The sequence below is a fragment of the Patella vulgata genome, chromosome 2, assembly GCF_932274485.2.
Source record: "Patella vulgata chromosome 2, xgPatVulg1.2, whole genome shotgun sequence".
NCBI lineage: Eukaryota > Metazoa > Mollusca > Gastropoda > Patellidae > Patella > Patella vulgata.
Window position 1 is genome coordinate 14,147,921 of NC_065880.2, and position 20,262 is coordinate 14,168,182.

General features: G+C 37.3%; 1 protein-coding gene across 1 annotated transcript; it reads right to left on the reverse strand.

Annotated features, from left to right (window-relative positions):
• Positions 1-3,933: 3,933 nt before the first annotated feature.
• LOC126809691 (snake venom 5'-nucleotidase) lies at positions 3,934-19,742 on the reverse strand. Its single transcript, XM_056098740.1, has 9 exons — positions 19,271-19,742; positions 16,441-16,654; positions 15,845-16,030; positions 13,823-14,020; positions 13,165-13,296; positions 9,669-9,788; positions 9,105-9,260; positions 7,363-7,566; positions 3,934-5,230 (listed from the first exon to the last, which is right to left on the reverse strand). Exons 1-9 carry the CDS (start codon positions 19,592-19,594, stop codon positions 5,019-5,021), a joined length of 1,746 nt encoding a protein of 581 aa, XP_055954715.1. The 5' UTR covers positions 19,595-19,742; the 3' UTR covers positions 3,934-5,018.
• Positions 19,743-20,262: the final 520 nt, after the last annotated feature.

Genomic DNA, 20,262 nt, shown 5'->3' on the forward strand with positions numbered 1-20,262 from the left:
TATTTTATCACAGTGATCATTGCTACGATAGATGTGGAATCAATGTTTCAACAATCGGAAGTGACGAACGCAAAAGGAGAACACGAGTTATCCCTCTATATAACTGATTGAAGTGACGGGTGATAACAGGTACATAATTCCTTCGAAGACCAAAAGTTGTTGTGTGAGACTGTGAAAGGATATCTGACAATTCATAAAAAAATTGACTGTCACTAGATAAGAGAACATGAAAGAAAAATAGAAAAAGTCCGTGCATTACCATGTTTTTATAAGGATAGGATGAATAAACACGCGTGAATGCACGGACTGTTTCTATTTTATTCGTGTTCTCTTATCTAATGACATTCAATTACTTTTTTGAATTGTCAGATATACTCTTACAGTCTCATATAACAACATTTGGTCTTCGAAGGAATTATTAGTGAGCAGAAATTCGCCCATGTATCTGTTATCACTCGTCACTTCAGTCAGTTATAGAGGGATAACTCGTGTTTTTCTTTTACGTTCGTCATTTCCGATTGTTGCAGCATTGATTACGCCTCTATCGCAGCAATGATCTCTGTGATAAAATAATATTTGGAACGTGTTTAACCAGTTCTATCACATATGTGATAATGACTGGCACCAAAATTGTCCTTTAACAAGAGCAATGCTGCAATATACGTGTTGGGTGTTGGGTTTGTTTACAGACTATTATTTACAGTAAAATGGGTGTGACATCTAAACTAAAAACAGCCCCCGCCAGCCCCAGGATTGATAATTATGTTGGATAATGAACTTCTCTGTTTGATAATGAACTTCAGTTCCCTGTCGATCGATTGAGAGAATAATAATAATAATAATAAAAACTTTATTTAATGAGGCAACGTATTTAGTTTGCAAAAAAAAAAACTAATCTTCCATAGGTCCCTCCTAAACTACAAAGACATATATACATGTAATATCATGATAAATTTAAAATCATTAGAAATGCAATAGCATTTTAAAGTGGGAAGTTTGATAAGTCACTCCCAAACTCCCAAACTACAAAACATATACATTATACAAGTAGAATATAGGAAGAACACTATAATTGCACACAAATAAAATAGAATGCAATTGCAAATTAAAAATAATAAGTATGTCATCAGTTGAATATTATGGTTCCTTTATAGTGTGCTAAATAAATAAATTTTCAGTTTAATATTAAAATTTTCAACATTTTTACACATCTTTAGATCAAAAGGCAGATTGTTCCATAAAAGACATGCAGAATAATAAAACGTACGTTTCATGGATTCCGTTTTGCATTTTTGAAGAAAAAGAGATTTACTGGTCTGTGAACGGAGCAAGATATCCGTTTTGGAAACAAGAGATTTTCCAATAAAATAGAAATTTAGATAAAGTGGAGTATTAAACGTAATAATTTTGAATGATAAGACAATTTTAATGTAAAGAATCCTCTGTGTAAGGGTAAGCCAACCGAGTTTAGTAAATAAAGAGGTGGACGGAGTTTCAATCGGTGCATCAAGAATAGCTCTTGCTGCCCTCTTTTGTAATTTTAAAAGAATGTCTAATCTACTTTTGGTAGCATTTCCCCAAATAATAGAGCAATAATCAAATATTGGTAGTATGTAACTGTTATAAAACAAAATTCTTGTCTCGTAAGGTAAATGGTCTTTTATCTTATTTAGGAGAAATATTTTTGATGCAAGTTTTTTAGACATATCTGCTATCTGTGCTTCCCAATTAAGGTCTTGGTCAATTTGAATTCCAAGTAATTTTACGGTAGTAACCGTCTCAATTTTCTCACCTTGGAGTGACAAAGTTAGGTTTTTCTGATTTCTTTTGTGTTTTTATGAAATCAGCATTGATTTTGTTTTCGAAGGATTGATTACCATCCCATTGTTTTCACACCATTTAGCAACCAATTAGAGATCATTTTGGAGATTATTGGGAATGGATAAAATATCTTTGTGTGAACAATGCAGGGTACTGTCATCAGCAAACAAATCTATCTGACTTGATTCAATATTGAGTGGGAGATCATTTATAAAAATTAGGAATAGGAGAGGACCCAGGATCGAACCTTGTGGAACCCCGCATTTGACTGTAGTAATTGAGGAGGTAATTGATCCTAAACATACTTTTTGCTTCCGTGAGTCAAGATATGATTCAATCAAAATTTGTGAATTATTATCAAATCGATAAAGATGTAGTTTTTCAGTAATAAGCTTATGATCAATGAGATCAAATGCTTTGCTAAAATCAAGATACACTATACCACTCATCGCACCATTATCGATAGCATCAAGCCAATTATCTGTCATTCGGATCAGTGCAGTAGCACATGAATGATTTGATCTAAATCCAGATTGGTAAGCATAAAGAACATTGAAGGTTTCCAAATAAGTTTGAATTTGAGTGTTCAAGTGCCTTTCGAATATTTCTGAAATTGTGGGGAGAATTGAGATTGGCTTATAATTGTTCGGATCATCTTTAGCTCCCTTCTTATGTATAGGAATAATTTTAGCCAGTTTAAGGGCACTGGGGAACATGTTTTGAGAAATACAAAGATTAATGATATATGTCAAACTGCTACAAATTGTATACGCAGACAATTTTAAAATTTTGGGTCCAATACCATCACACCCAATGGCTTTGTTACTATTTAAACTCAATAAATGTTTTAATACCTCTGTGGTAGTAATACAATTAATAGAAAAGTTGTTATTGGGGGGAATCTTATCATTTACGTAATCTGATATCTTTCGTTTGCACTCTTGAGAAAGTGGTGTATAGGGGGGGCTAAATGTCATCAGTTAAATTAGTGAAGTAATCATTCATCACATTAGCAATAGCATTTAGATCATTAACTGTTGTTTTTCCATATTTAATACTATTGGGATAAGGGCAACTATTGGGTTTATTCTGTATGTCACTAAAATATCTCCATATGTTTTTAGATTGCTCTTCATTTTCGATAGAGTCCTTGATAAATTTTTATTTTGGCTTTATTAATGTGATTTTTGGTTTTATTTCTCCATATTCTATAGTCGTCACACCTCTTGGAGGCTTTAAAGAAGTCCCTGAACTTTCGGGCTTTATTTATTTCCTCATTATACCACTTCGGTTGATAGTATCTTTTTACTCTTTTTCGCTTTTGCGGAGCATGGCAGTCTAAAACACCTATAAAAAGGTTATACCAAGTATCAAGGGCAGAATTTGGGTCATCAATTGACTCGACTAGTTCAAATGGAATTTTAGCAAGATCATTAATAAAATTTCCTGCGTCGGGTTTCGCGATCAAGGGAGTGTATTGTTTACTGTTACTGAAATACAAACACCTGAACGCCAGTTATTATGCTAGATTTCCTTTCCAGAGTCTGTTACACGGATTTCCTCATTAACAAATGTATATTTCCTTAGAATCTGTGGTACTACATTCTATAGCCAAGTGGAAAACTTTAAAACTTTTCAAGTGGAAAGATAAGGAAGGAGGTAAATAAATAAAGAGAGAGGTGTGGGGTTTAACGTCCACTCGACACAAACTGTCATTTTGGGACTAACACATGGTAGAATTTTATTTCAATAATTCGCTTGCGCGTAGAGGTCTTTAGCAGAGGGAGGAAACTAGATGACCCGGAGAAAATCCACGAGGTTGGACAGGCGACCCTACTTCTTGTCACATAGGGGGAAGTGGAGGACGCGGAGAAAACCCACGAAGTTGGACAGGCGACCCTACTCCTTGTCACATAGGCCTACAACCAGCGAATCGAAATCACGCCAGTTGACTCAATGACAGATTTTATGATACAGCACGCACGTGCTAACCATTCGGCCATCAACTCCCCTCCCCCCTCAGTAAAATAAATATAAGACCCCGACATGTAAATAAAATGCAAAACAAAATCTAATGCTAGTAATTTTATTTTAGTAGATTAACACCTGTAACAGAGTGAAAACATACAAACAGCTTTTATGCTAGGTTAACACTATCACGATTCGTGCTACGATTGAACTCGTGAAATGAAATGAAATGGGGGTTAACGTCCTATTGTTCTGCTCCTAACCTGGGCTAATGAAGACGGGCATACGCCATACAGTGTGCTATGAGAGAAATTTTGCCCGGGCAGCGGCACTATCGCATACTCTTATATCGAATTCCAACCGCCAAGGGATCTTTTACGTGCATTTCAATGTATACACGGGACCTCGGTTTTTCGTCTCATAGTTTCAATCGTGGAGTAATCGTGATGATTCTATCAAGTCTTATCATATATTGCGGTCAGTCGTAGCAATCGAAACGGATTTAACGTATCTGCACGTACCAGACCGTGGGTTCAATAGGAACAATCCTATCGTAACGCATCGCACGACTGTAGGCACCTGGCATTATCAGACCTATCTAATACTTAATGCTAGGTTCCCACAGTCACGATTCGCGCTACGATTGAAATCGTGGTTTTAATCGTAGAGTAATCGTGATCCTATCAGGTCATATATTGAGGTCAGTCGTAGCAATCGTGTTGATCGTATCCGAACGTATCTGCACGTACCAGGTCGTGGATTCAATTGGGACAATCATATCGTAACGCATGGAACGACAGTGAGAACCTAGCATAAACTATCATAAAGAGGCTGTGGAATATTTAATATGTAAATATACAAAAACAATTTAATCAACTGCAAATTAATAACTGACAAGCACAAAAATATGATGGACAGATCAACCAGGTGTTAACTGTGAAAGTTAAATAAATGTTAGAAATAAAAATATTATAGAAAGCGGTTAGGACGCCTCGATTTTCATCGCTATCATTGTTTCGATAATAAACAAAATCTCGATTATCCATTTTTAAATTGAATTATTAAATGGTGATCATGTTTCGATCCGTTCAAAATCACAACCATCCCATAGTCTAGAGACTTTATATAGGCTTGTCGTGTGAATAAGTGTCTAATTAATAATAAATATATCATTTGAGGCTAAAATAAAGATCTGCAATAGGCAGACTAAGCTCTTACATGATACGTGTTTAATACTGCATATATAATGTTACACTTGTCAAACAAAGTATTAAAATCAAAAGAAAGGTGCAAGTCAATGGTGTTGTTATCGATGATAATGATGATGGTGATAAACAAGAACTTTGGTTATTTTCCACAAATGTGATTCTATCCTCTAGACCAACAGCTACAGGTGAAACTGATCTGATATACTCAATCAAAACGTCTGTATCAAGATCGCCTGTAATATAAATTTTAAATATATAAATAAAATTAATTGAAATGGGGTTTAATTATAGGAAGTTCGCGTGTCAATTTTTCAGTTTGAGAGAAAAGATTTATAAAAAGAGTGGGCTGAGTAAATTATTTTTAACATTTTGATCCTTAGTCCAAGATCAATTGAAAACATCCAATCTAGCACCCATCAATTCACTCAGTGGTATAAAGTCAACTTTCACATTTCATAATATAGTTCTGTATCTATTTTGGTCTATATTCAACAACGATAACGCCGCGAACTCAATAATTGTGAGCTTATCAATTTTGTTTCGAAATCAGATTACAAGCTAATCGAATTCCGTTAAGACAATAAATCCACACAAAATAACGAATTTCATTCAAATCTCCACGAAATATATTGTCTTGGTAAATTTTGAGGATTAGGCCTAAGGGGATGACCCTATTATTAGTTTCTTATATATCGGCTTATTTGGGAATCATTAAGCAGTATTCATGTATGACAAGAAATCGATAGTTCTTATTGAAAAACGTTTTATGGACATTGTGTTGTTCTGGAAAGATCGAAGTATCTGATAATCATTTGTGCGAATATTCACTGAAAACTACAAAATTGTAAAAACTGAAACTTTAAAAGGAATTCCCATATTTACAAAGATATGAAGAATTGGAAAAATTGTCAGGATATGGTGTAAATAAGCCAGACCCATCTATAATCTCCGCTAAAATCTTTTGATGGGATTTCTTTTTAAATCCTAGCCGAAAAATTATCTACCGATGATATTTTGATTTCTTATCTTCATTAAATGCGAAATGATAAATTTTTGTTTGGATTAAGCTGTAAAAATATCGAATGGTGATCAGCGGCTTAAAAAAAACCCCAAAAACCGTTTCACGGGGATTTGATTTTGATACGCCCACATTTTATACGTCCGTTTGCCAGTCAACAAACTTGACGTGGAGTATTGGGGTTATGAGTGGACGAACACTAGCGATACTCCGCGCCCTTTCATGCCACCCCACCCCACCCCAGACACTCACAAACACACCTCCCACCGGCTTTTTCGAAAACGTTTTTAACCCATATGTTTCAAATTTGGTGTGAAAGATTCTGAAAACCCTGTTAAAGTTACAATTTCATATTTTTAAGTTATATTTTTAAAATGTATTAAAATAAAGCCCTAAAATAGATGGTATCTATAAACAGTCCTACCTTGTTAAAGAATAATCCTATTAATCCTATAATTCACTATTGCCAGTTGAGAAATTGGAAAAAATATCATTTTCAACTTCAAATTCAAACGTTTGAAGATAGCTATTCTATGGTGGGGAATAGCAAAACACGGGAGGTAATTGTGTTATTATTTCCGGTGTGAGCTTTTTAAGTGTGAGAAAGATAACCTATGATCGTATAATAGTGAGTTGACAACCTATTGAGCAAAAGACATAGAAATAATAATGTTTTGAATTTCTTAGAAAATATGAAATTGTAACTTTAAGGTGATAGAGACTACGGTTTGTGACAAATTTGTTTAAATTCGGTGTGACGCATTAGAACTGTGAGCGGATTAAATTTATTTTCAAATTTAGTGTGAAGCATTGGGATAGGAGAATGAAACCTGTTGATTTTCATTATTCTAGGACTTCCTGTTCCAGAGATATAATATGTGTCCGGAAAAACATGCGCATAAGATAAAGATTAGATCTCTAAAATGGTCTATATATATATATATATTTGGTAAAAATCCACGTTTTACTCTCGTATAAACTGCTGTCTATGGCTATTTCTTTCAATGAAGCATTGTGGTCACCTGAGGACGACTGCTATCGATACTCAGCCTTCTATGACCTTCCGTTGCGTAGTTACCCCGCTTTTCAGCTTAGCTCTTGTTTTCAACCTTTTGAAGATTATAGAGATCAGATTTCTTGAAGGCATAACGGATCCTTATCGAATTCGGTCAACATCAAAGTTTTCCTTTCGGATAAGCGGCGGTCTGTGGCTAAATATTTTCAAGAGACAGCTGCTGTGCTATCCTTCTTCCTCATATAACAGTCTCATTCACGAAATCTTTCCAGTAATAATTATTGATAGCAAACTTTTAACTGGATAAGAAATAACAGTAAGCCTTGTGTTACCTATTATATGGCGACGTATTACGTTGTTTTTAATATGCGTGTGTCCATCACCGCCCAGAACAATGTAAGACGGGAGCACCACCTTGTAGATTTCTTCCATTTCTAGATCAACAAATCTAGGTATAACACATTTAGTACATTTAACTTGAACACTGACTACCCTATTATTTTCTGTATTATTCATGTTGAATACCACCTTTAAACCTGTAAAATATAAACAATATTATAAACTAGCATATTATAATTATTATTGTTCGATTTATATAGCGCTGCATTACACAGGGGTGGTTCTAACAACTGTTCACAACAAAACAGTTCAAAAACAGTCCACATTGTAGCTGCTCTGACAGAGAAAGCATATTCACCAGAACGTTTATTATATTTAGGAATCCTCAATAGGCTACGATCACTTGAAGAACGAAGGTTGGATCCTCCAAGAGTATAGAAATTAAAGAGTTCTTTTAAATAATTGGGTGCGGTGTCAGAATAAATTGATTTCAACACATTTACAAGAGCTTTAAATTGAACCCTTGCTCGAACTGGAAGCCAATGGAGTTTCTTGCATTCGTTTTGACTGTTTACCTTTGTCATGTTTATGGTGATATTTTTGTCTGTTATTATTTTGATATAATGTAAAATAAACGAGTCTTGGTCACAAACAACCGAGTACAGTCAACACACGAAATCGCCAACTGAAAGCTGGTCGGTGAACTTTCGACAATGCACCAGCACAGAACAACTCAGACCACGAATTCAAATACACGTGCAACTGCCCGTAGTATCTGCAAAACCAGTGCATCCGTGTAAGAACAATCTGATTTATACAGATCTATATTTCGTTTTGTATTGCTATTCTTTCGATGGCCTACACTACATGAAGATCTGACCGGTTGTAGTGAAAGGTCGCGTCCTAGATCGTACGAGCGGCTTTTGACCCTATGACTCCAGACATTGAATAATCAAATAGCGTTGACGTTTCTAGTGGTTTACCCAGAGTTCCGTGTATCGCACACCAAGAAGTTGCTGTAACAGATAGTTTCATTGGTATCCCTCACGCCATCCAGAACTCGGGTTACATAACAACTCTTCAAGACCCTAGTGTAGTAGAGACAAATAAAACTAAATTTTGAACTATAAAAAACGAAACGAAATAGGATCTGTGTTTTAATCAGATTGGTGTAAGAACTCCCTAGCTTGCACACCTGTTTTATAAGTGGTAATAACCCTTGGGGCAAGTTTTATTAATCTTCATTTCAAATTGTAATTTACAATTTCACATAGGATTCCACAGTTAATAATTTAGAGCGCTCTGCGGGTCCGGCATGCATTATGCAAGAGCTAAATCTTCCTATAGCAGGTCTTTCTTTAGGCCTTAAATGTTATATAAACTATTAATTAGACATTTATTAACTTATCCCGACCATAATCAACTCTTGATGCCACCTAATGGGTCCGATTTTTAAAAAAGTTTTGAATCCGATCTGCGTTTGAACGGTTGTTAATGATTAACCGTAAAAATGGTTAACTGTGACTTTGTTTACTATCGTAACAATGACAATCGAGGCTACAGTGTTTTTGAAATGAGGTTTTCGCGGCTCAAAGTAATGTAATTTGACTGAAATTTTCCGCATATTTCCTTTACATTATCTATTTTTTAACTATCATAGCGAGAACTGCCAGCTCTTTATCTATCTTCTATAATGCCGCTTTAAACAAGATGATATTTGTAGTCATTTACTCACCTGAAAACTGGAAAAACCCACCATAATAATCAACAAAAGATCGTCGTACAGCAGTATATTCCAAACTCTGTCTGATGTATTTACCTTTTATCTCTATAATATCTATAGTATTACGAAATGGTAGGACAGACAGAATCGCTTCAATGGTTATATCACCTATTTAGAGTGGGATAAAAAAAATCGACAAAATTATCTTTGTAAATAAAATGACAGGGACGAATATCCTATCAATTATTTTCCTCCTATCATGATAATTTTCCCGGTGCCCGTGATTCTCCCAAGACGGCGAATGGCGAACGCCAACAAAAGGGATCATGCGACTTGATGATCGGGATTCCATTATTTCCAGCGTATTTCTTTATTCTGCTGTAAATATTATAACTACCGGGAAATTCACAACGAAACGAAGAAATGCCATGTGCTGATAATACGAGAAGGTGTATATTTTAAATGCTATTTAAAGACAACGTCTTCTATTCACAGTAGAGATATATACATCCTTCCTGACCACTAGAGTCTTGTAGAAATCAGGTACAACATCTAACAAGAAAGGGCAATACCCACCTTTTGAAACAGGCGATCGGATTCCACCACTGTTCATTATGGCAATAGAGACGTCACTCCATTCCAGGGAATCTGAATGCTTGAGATTTTGATGAACCATGCTGTCAGCTATTAAATTACCTGTCAACATATTGATGATCATGGTATAATAGAGAATCGAAACCAATTAGCTTCCAATGACCCAGCGTTGACCTTATGCTTAAAGCTAAAGGCCGTCTTCATTAGCCTAGGCAGAAAAGTAGGACGTTAAACCCCATTTCATTTCTGAAGCTAAATGGCATTTTCTTATTTTATTTATTGGGACATTCCACGTCAAATGTACACACTTTTATGACACTGTCACCGATTTTGACCTAACTTGCAGGGATTGTTGTTCACCTGGAAAGAAAACATTGTCCCAAGTTTTGGGTCATGGGGCCTCATGGGATCCATTTTATGGATCACCAAAGATGTGGGCCATCCGACTGACTTCCGAACTTCTATTAGCCATAACTCAACACACAGTTGCCCGACCTCGATGATATTGGTATCAAAATACTCAGCAGACTGAGCCCTTTCATTTGATGTAAGGCACGGTGTTCTGCGATAATTTTTATCTGAAAAACATTTTTTGGTGTGACCTTTGACCTTGACCCTCTACCAGGATCACAAATCGATCATGCCATTTTTTGCCCAAAATGACATCCTATAATCGTTATACACACCAAAACTCAGAGTGGGATCTCCATGGGAACAGGGTCAAAATGATCACCAACGATGGGTATCCCTACATGCTATCCGCTTAAGCCGTCACATAGTTATTTGTTTTCACCTTAAGAGAACATTATTGTAATCAGTGTCTCTTTGACAGAGCTTTACTTGATTCGGTCATTTTAGGAAGTCTATAGGTGCATCCTGTCTCTGTTGTTGGTTCGACTGATAACAGTATGTCCGATTTATCTACTCGTAACACCAATTCATCTGGGATCCATAAAGTTAATCTTAATTTCCTCGGTTTCCTTCCGGAATTCCGTAATATGACCCAGCCACGTACCAATGTCTGTCATATTTAGCAGTGACGTAGCCAGTTGTATTTTCGATGAATAATGGGACTAAAGCCACAGTGGTTACAGCCTCAATATACAGCCTCAATCCGTTCATCCTCATCATTGCTGTACGCGCGTACAGAAACGTTGACTCGGATACTGGGACTATGGCATGTAATTTCTGCGTTCCGGCGACGGTCTTTGCCAGTTGTAATCTTGTTTCAATTGTCAGACGTTCGGAATCGTTATCCTCCTTAGTTGTGAAATCAAAACGCATGTTTTTCAAATTCCCCGTCGCGAATTCATACAGAAGTTTTGGGCTAGTGATCTGATTTTCGTATGGACGCCTCAAACTTTCCTTAGCAGCTTCGCGTTTGATTGTTCCTCTCACGCCATCAGATGGGCCTTTCCGATGGCTGGTGGCGAAGAAATGCCACTCGACCTGACAATTGAAATCATGTTCCTGATAGCACAAATTCAAAAATTATTTGCAGTTCTTGTACTAGGCCGCGCATCCATCAGAGAAATAGTAAATTTTTCTCACCACGGATTTCAAGTGCGAAATTAGTTTTCGCTGGAAGAGTTGGACCGATAACATGATTGTTGAAATCGGAAATGATTGTTAATGAACCTTGCATTCTTGTAGTAATATATTCCAATGGTAGCCTTGAGCTGTGTCCTGCACTACAAAAGAAAGGTTTTCCGAAAAGTCTCCGTAACCACAAATTCCCCGTCGACTAAGACTTCCCTTTTCTGCTTCAAGAAAGCTGCCTGCGATTTTGCAATGAAATCATGTCTAATTAGTCTGGTGACCTTTCAGAAACGTTTTCGGCAAATTCTCCCAAATGCATAGTCACCGTGTGAAGTTGCGACCTATCCGTCGTTGTCCACTGCTAGAATTGTACTTCATCAACAGCGTGGTCATCGAAGGCCTCCATTAGTTCTGTTTGCAGGCTAGACACACTATCACGACAGATTTCGCTATTTCATTCATCTTTGATCCAGTCATCATCAGCTTCACGTTTTGGTGAATGGTGCAAACGCAAACAGAAAACACCCGATAAACACTGAGTTGAATTGAGCAAAATACTTAATGAAGTGAACACTTCGTGGATGCCTAATTTGCTTATTTGGCATGGCTTTTTCCTCACTTCACTATCATTTCTGCCTTCTTTATTTCATTGAAAATTTGAAGTGTTTTTACGGATGTGTGACAGAAATGAATACTTCAGATATCAAAGTTTTCACTTTGAGCACGTCGTGACGAGATGGCACCTATGTGACAGCTGAACTGGATAGCATGTAGGGATACCCATCTTTGGTGATCATTTTGACCGTGTTCCCATGGAGATTCCACTCTGATTTTTGATGTGTAGCCGATTTGTGATCCTGGTAGAGGTTCAAAGGTCAAAGGTCACACTAAAAGATGTTTTTCGGAAAAAATCATCACATAACATCATGCATTACGTCAAATGAAAGGACTCGGTCTGCTGAGTATTTTGATACCAATATCATCGAGATCGGGCAACAGTGTGTTGAGTTATTGCTGATGGAAGCTTCGAAGTCAGTCGAATGGTCTGAATCTTTGGTGACCCATAAAATGGGTCCCATTAGGCCAAATGACCCAAAACATGGGATAGTGTTTTGTTTCAAGGTGGACATCAATCCCTGCAAGTTAGGTCAAAATCGGAGATACAGTGTCATAAAAGTGTGTACACTTCACGTGGAATGCCCCTATAATGACACAATGGAATCCATAATATTTAAATTTTGCGACCATGACTTTCCCCCAAACAGGTTTGGTCATTTACTAGGATATTGTTAATGATTTTGGAACCTGAAACTATACACTTGGTAATTTTCTTGTTTTTCTTGATCGCTTTTTAAAAAAGCCGAAGGATCCGTCGATGCGAGAACGATCGCATGAAACTTGGCATGCTTGTCTATCAGACAGCATCTTTAATAAAAAGCTTGATCTCGCTTTAACTCCGTACATCTTATCAAACCCTTGACGTAATACCCTACATATTTCGTCTCTAATTTCGATTGGATACTGACTCAGCAGGGGGTCTTTCAGATTCCTCGGTCATCACGAATACAAGTCTCGCGCTTTCCTAAAATGTCTACCTGTGATAATCGAGTTGCAAAGTTCAAGATTCATTCAATGAAAAGGTTTCCGTGGAGGTCGACATGTTTGATTTGCGTGTGTTTGTGCCACTACCTCTGATTGGACATTATTGTTTACGTATCTGCGTTAAAAGGACATAACGTAGCTATAAGTTCGGGAATTGCAGACCAGGCAGGCAACGGCTAGATGTTGTAAAACTCGCGGTCGTTGCTTCAGGAACATAAACGGACAGACGAATTTTAATTTTATTGCTCCATATATCATAACTACAAAGCACATCTGTAAACTACAAGTTCTCACCGATGTATTTCTTTTATGACATTACCAATACTTCTATGCTCACCTAAGTTACATTCCTGTACCCGACATACCTTGGGGTCACTTTCTAAGTAAACCTGAGATCGACCTACTACTTCAGATGATGAGGCTTCTACTCCAGCTTTATAAACCACCATTTCAGCCAAAATATCAGCATCTGAAACATCGGCAACGATAACATTTTAAAGTCCAGTTTTATAACAATACCATTGTAAGGCTTTCGTATAAACTTGCATTGACCCTTAGATACCATGGGTTACGACTACAACACATTTCCGTCTAGGATATTATATGCATTCCCAGCAGCTACATATAATAGGACTCTTCATCACCAGATCTTTACCGGTTTTATCCTGGGATTCTGAAATATCAGTGGTCGAGAGTAAATATCCTAGAACAAATGTCCAGGTCCCAGCACATTTTGGCATCCACATTTTGGCATCTCCCCTCCCCTCATTTTATGTTTAGTTCAAGTCAAATGTTTCATTGTATGACCGGGAGGTTCTAATTTAGATTTAGAAAAAGAAAGGTCACCCTCAAATCGCGCCGAAAGCTTCGCAACTGGCTTGTCACATTGACTTGTCCCGGGTCCCCCACAAGGTTAATCCGGCCCTGATTGTAAAAACGATTGTGTTATGTACTATTAGAAATCACATTGTCTTTAACAGAAAGGTTTACTTGACCTTGTATCGTAGAATTATCAAGTAGTATTGGATTTCCTGTCCACGATGTAACTTCCCCATTATCATCAAACGTTACTTGTAAGAATCCAAGATATTTCCCAAAAGCATAGTCTTGCACAACCAAAACTTTCCTCCCAGAGGTCTGTGTTATAACTGTTGGGTACTCTCCTTCGGGTTCATCATTGGAAGGCGCTTGTCCTGAAATAAACATAGTTTGCCATGCAAGGTAATATACGCCCATCAGCAGCTATATACATAATATAATCTTCAAAAAAGGTTGGGATATTCAGAAACAATACAAAACTGCGGATAGGCACTGCTGTTTTTATTAGGGGTAATCAGTGTATGTTAATAACAGGTCAATTGCCTACACATGAACATAAACAGTTCATATGGGCGGCTTATCTGACGGTCCCGTTTCACTCGCAAAGAGATACGCTGTCAAAAGTGAAAATGGACGTTTTTGCTTTGGTCTTAATAATGGGTAATTGCTCCACCAATCCTCAGACATTCAGCAATTCGTCGTGGTATGCACCTAATCAACCGTCCAATCACGTTTTGGGGCAATCTGACCCACTCCTCTTGCAGTGCCAAGGCCATTTCTTGCAGTGTTGTCGGTTGACGTTGACGTCGACGAACACGTCTCCCGATCAAATTAAACGTAACACACTAAAGTAAAGATACACTAAACAGTAAATCTTATGCAAGAACCGATAGCAAATATGGATAGGATAGACCAGCACGCGGCAGTTTTCATCAACCCTTCCTTGAAGTGTCAAATTTAACAATGAACCCCTCCCACGTGTATGGCGCTAAATAGAGTGTCGCATGTGCAGCTCAGTGGTTCTGTTGGGGCGATAAGTTCTTCATCTGTGAACATACTCTAAAAGCATGTCAATGTCCATGACTATTTATCATATCACAACCTGCATAGGTATTTGCATTTCAATATCCCCTACTTTTTTGAAGAGTATATGGTCCCCGTTTGTACGTGACAAAGAGTAGGGACTTCATGGGTTTTCTCCGGGTCCTCCGGTTTCCTCCCACTGCTAAAGACCCTATGCACAAGCGCATTATTGAAATAATAATGAACCATATGTTAGTCCCGAAATCAAGCGCCCTCTCTCTTTCCCCCTCTCCCTTCCGCTCCCGCTTCCTCTCCCTCTCTCCCAGATCTTCATTTGTTTTATCCATGGTTTTGAGTAACCTAGAACTAACTCTAAATTACAAACTGTTTTAATATCAAGTTTTTAGATGACACTCATTTCAATAGGATTCATCGTCTCACTAATCTGTTCAAAACATATATCTAAAATATCAAGCAGATCGAATGATATATTTTATTACGTTATTCTCCAAAGTGAACAAGGGAACAAATCTGGGAGCTATTATCAGAATCGTCGAAATAGCTGTGTGATAAAACACAGCTTAATCTTTTTTTCATTTCCAAAATAAATATTTAATCGAACAATTAAAGTCAATTATCAATTTTTTTAAATTATACAAACGACAATTTCAAAATAACCATAAGAGCACCAGGTTAAGTCCCGTCATTTTAGCGCAATATGAACCCCTTGCAATGTGAAAGGTGAATCCCTAATAGGTTTATTGGTCCAAAAATGGTTCAATTCCGTTCAGTATCTACAAACATATCTTGAACCTGAATTTCACCGATGTATGCTGCTCGATATGTTGTGGGCTAACAGAATTGATAGGTCTAATTTAAATCCGATTGAATCCAAGCAGGGAGGTTATCTTGCTTTTGGTATTTTGATCTTGTTTTCTTAATTAAATGTTAAGTGATTAATCTTGAGTAGTAAATCGCGTGGATTAAGTCGTATTATAGGAGATGTGATGCATATCGTTACTTTAAAGACGACACCTAATATATATTTCAGAATCCATTATCCTTCTTTATATATATAGATTATTATTGACACTGACAATAGATTTCTCATTTTTAACGACACAAACCAGTAGAACAGGTTATAATGACTGTCGATCGACAGGTAGACTATTTACCTGTGTATAAGAAAGTGTTTGTATGGCCGCCAATAACCACATCCACTCCATCAATTTCTTCTGCTATACGTTTATCTGTACTAATGCCAGCGTGACCTAGAGCGATAATGATGTCTACACCTTCATTAATCAATTGATTAACTTGTTCTCTTACAGCCGATATTTCATCTATGAACATTAAACGTCCTGAAATAAATATAATTTTTAAAAAATAAGGCAAATAACATCGACCAATGAACAAAAGAAAGAAATTGGGTTTAACGTCCACTGGACACAAACTAGGTCATTTCGGGACTAACACACTGTTCGATCTTATTTCAATAATTCGCTTGCGCGTAGGGGTCTTTAGCAGTGAGAGGAAACCGGAGGACCCGTAGAAAACCCACGAGGTTGGACAGGCGACCCTAGTCCTTGCCACGTACAACCGGGGAATTGAAACCCCACCAGTTGACTCAATGGCAGACCGTATGATACAGTGCGCACATGCTAATCATTTGCTCATACCCCCCCCCACCCCCGACCACTGAACAATCTCTAACAAAGCATTGACATGTGCGTTTTTTAGTTATAAAAACTATTACAAATAAGAAACTTACCTGGACGTGATATTTGTTTGGTTTCTGTAGTGATGTACCCAACAACACCAATTCTTCTTCCGTTGATGACTATTGTTGTTCTATTTTTAAATTGTCCCTGGAGTTCTGGCTCCAATGAAGAATCGATGTTACAGGCCAGAATAGGGATATCGGTGTTATTCACCAGTGACAGAGCACCCTTCACACCATCGTCAAATTCATGATTACCAAAACTCTGCAAGGACAAGAGTGGGCGAAGTGAATACTGTTTATGACAATTTAACCAGGTACACCCGCCTTTGAGTCAATGAAAATGGCTGCACATATAGACCGGGAGCCCAGGGGGTCAACCTAGCTGAAAAGTGTTCCAATTTTCTCCTATATGGTATGAATGTATGTATATCTGGTATCATCAGAATGTAAGTCTGCCGGGTTTCTGGTGGTGGGTGTGATATTCCACGCCCTAAATGCCATGACCCCCAACTAGGCTAGATTAGTTCAAAAGTGTACCAAATGAAAATTGTACAGCAGTGTACCGTACATCTTCAGGTATTACAAAAACACTCTGACAGACATTTCTAGTGGTGGGGTACCCCTGAGCTATGTTATTGCCAGATATTTGTAGTGGTGGAGTATCCCTGACAAGAGTTCTCTAATATTTAGACCAAAGATAGGCTAGATTAGCTCAAATCTGTACCACCTAAAACAGCTTTGGAGTTGTTCAGTACCACCACAGGAGTCATGAATGACCACTGCCAGACAGTTTGTGCGGTGGGTTACCCCTAACAGACACGCCCCAAAATGCCACGCCCCCAACTACGCTAACTTCGCAAGAACTGTTCCCGTGTTTTAAAAAATTAAATTTTTAGCCAGGATGCGTAGAATACTAATACCTAGCACGTATGCAAGAGGCGGTAAACTGCGGTTGCAAGAAATTGATTTTTGGGAAAAAAACGTTTTATGGGGCTAAAAATGCGTTTTTGAAAAAAAAAATGTTCCTGCAACCGCAGTTTATCGCCTCTTGCATACGTGCTAGGTATTAGTATTCTACGCATCCTGGCTAAAAATTTAATTAAATTAAATTTTTAGCCAGGATGCGTAGAATACTAATACCTAGCACGTATGCAAGAGGCGGTAAACTGCGGTTGCAAGAAATTGATTTTTGGGAAAAAAACCGTTTTATGGGGCTAAAAATGCGTTTTGAAAAAAAAAATGTTCCTGCAACCGCAGTTTATCGCCTCTTGCATACGTGCTAGGTATTAGTAATACCTGAAGATGTACGGTACACTGCTGTACGATTTTCATTTGGTACACTTTTGAGTTAATCTAGCCTAGTTGGGGGCATGGCATTTTGGGCGTGGAATACCACACCCACCACCAGAAACCCAGCAGAATTACATTCTGATGATACCAGATATACATACATTCATACCATAGAGGAGAAAATAGGTACACTTTTAAGCTAGGTTAACCCCCTGGGCTCCCGCTCTAATAAAAAGTTCAAATTTGGAGTACAGTGTATTAGCTTTTTTTTCAAAACAATGAGCTGAATGTCAATGGAGATGAAATTGTACTATTCTATATTGAGTAGTAACTCAAGACAACCTATAACTGCATTTGTGTGAACTAACAAACATCAAATACAAAACTAGAGAAAAGTTGAAATGTGTAGAAGAAATAAGTGAAGGGGGGAGGGGAGAGATTGAAGAAATTTACAAAGGCCACCAAGCTCAGATCAGATCTCACATTAAATATTATTAACATCAAATACATTTTTATTCAAACAAATATTGAAATTTGAAATTTATAATGTGTGCATTTTACTAAATATTTTTTGGGAACCTTGAAATAGACAAAAATGGTTCTAAAAGCACATGTTAATCTAATATGAATGTATGTAAAGTGATTTAAATTCATTGTTTGAAAAAAAAAATATTGTAATTTCTAATCAATTATGTTCGGTGAAATACGTGAACAGTTTAAATTGAACGACAGTTGTTTATGCCTGCTTAGTGCATTTACATTATTATTCTGTCGTGTGTGAATCAACCTTTACTAATTACTTCCAGACTGCGTTGTGGGATATGTTTTTATTTGTTCATTACACCGAAAACATAGAATACACGAATCGTGTACTGATAAAAAAAAATGTTAATTGTTTCTTAAATATTGGATATTAGAATCACATACTTTCATGGCAAGATAACAACATCAGTATTGATTGAAACTGGCCATTATTGTATTCTAATTCGTGTTTTTAATTTCGAATATTATGGAAAATATTGAGTTAGAGATTTAGCTCCTTTAAAACCAGTAGTAGTAGTAATACTCAAAATTAACTATTGCACATTAACATGATAATATTATTACAATTTTAGTTCTTGGTATGTCGTCTTAATTGTCAAAGGGGGGGGGGGGCTGAATGGTTAGCGTGTGCACGCTGTATCATAAAGTCTGTTACTGAGTCAACTGGCGTGGTTTCGAACCCCCGGTTGTACGTGACAAGGAGCAGGGTCTCCTGTCCAGGTCCTCCGGTTTCCTCCCACTGCTAAAGAACCCTACGCGCAAGCGAATTATTGAAATAAAAATTAAAACCATAGTCGCGAAATGACCTAGTTTGTGTCGGGTGGACGTTAAACCCATTTCTCGCTCTCTCTTAATTGTCAAACACTTCAAATGTGCGTTGCTGCCAAAGGGGTTAAGAAACAATTCCTGCAGATCCCAGAGCACACACCGCAAAATGTGTGGCCATGCTGACATATAAAACACACATCAGTCATATGTCACCTAAGATTGCACATTTGATGGAACGATATTCTTTGTGTGGAATTAAACAAATACACATACTTACCATGGCATCGTAGCCTAAGAGATTTAAGAATTTGGCAACAATTGTCCCACCATAATTATAATACCACAAGGTGCCTTGGAATTGATCTCCAGCATCCAAAAGTACCGTGTTTGCGTACTTCGCCCTCAGTTCCTTGATTTTAGTCTGTCTTCTAGCAATTCCACCAAAGCATTTACCTTCATCTCTCAATTTAATGCTACAAACTCCACTGTATTTGTCCGTCTGTTCAAATCTATCATGGATATCATTAGTATGTAAGACGGTCAACTCGTAATTACACGACACATATCCAAGGAGTACTGGAAACCATACTAGATAATACATTGTCTTGTCTCGATGAGGTTAACTTGGATATATGTATCTGTCAGTGTATATAGGGCGACTTGCTTCGTGTTGTGTCAGTTCCTTAATCAGAAAACATATAACATCAAGTTCTTTAAAACATGGAACTGAAACTAAGCTCTCGTGGGTCTATTTCATATGTCTCAAATACAAATACCAGTGAACTGCTTGATTCGGATCGAACTGGATAAGATGGCGGATGAAATATTTATATAAGATGATGAAACATATTTCGTCAATTTTAAACGTCTAATCTCAATATTTTACTTATGGCGATTTACCTTTTCAGTTATAAAAATTATATGCTGGGTGGAAACATTCCCTCCTCTGATGGATTTGGTACGAGCTATATTATTAAACCTTGGATTATACAAGCTGAAACATTTAAACACGTATCTGCCACTGAATCATACATGTATTCTGACATCCCCATATACAACAATTGTCACAGTAAATTGATGGGAAGGCAATAGGCCTAAAAACAAAAATATCTGTGTTCACGGTCATCCGACCGAACCTATGTTATAGGGCCAAAATCACTGACCCGAAACATTTCTCCCTTTTCCCAGGTCCTATAAATCGATATATCGGTAATTCAACAGCCCGAATCAACACATTTTTTCAAGAATCGTACTTAGCAATTAAGTTAG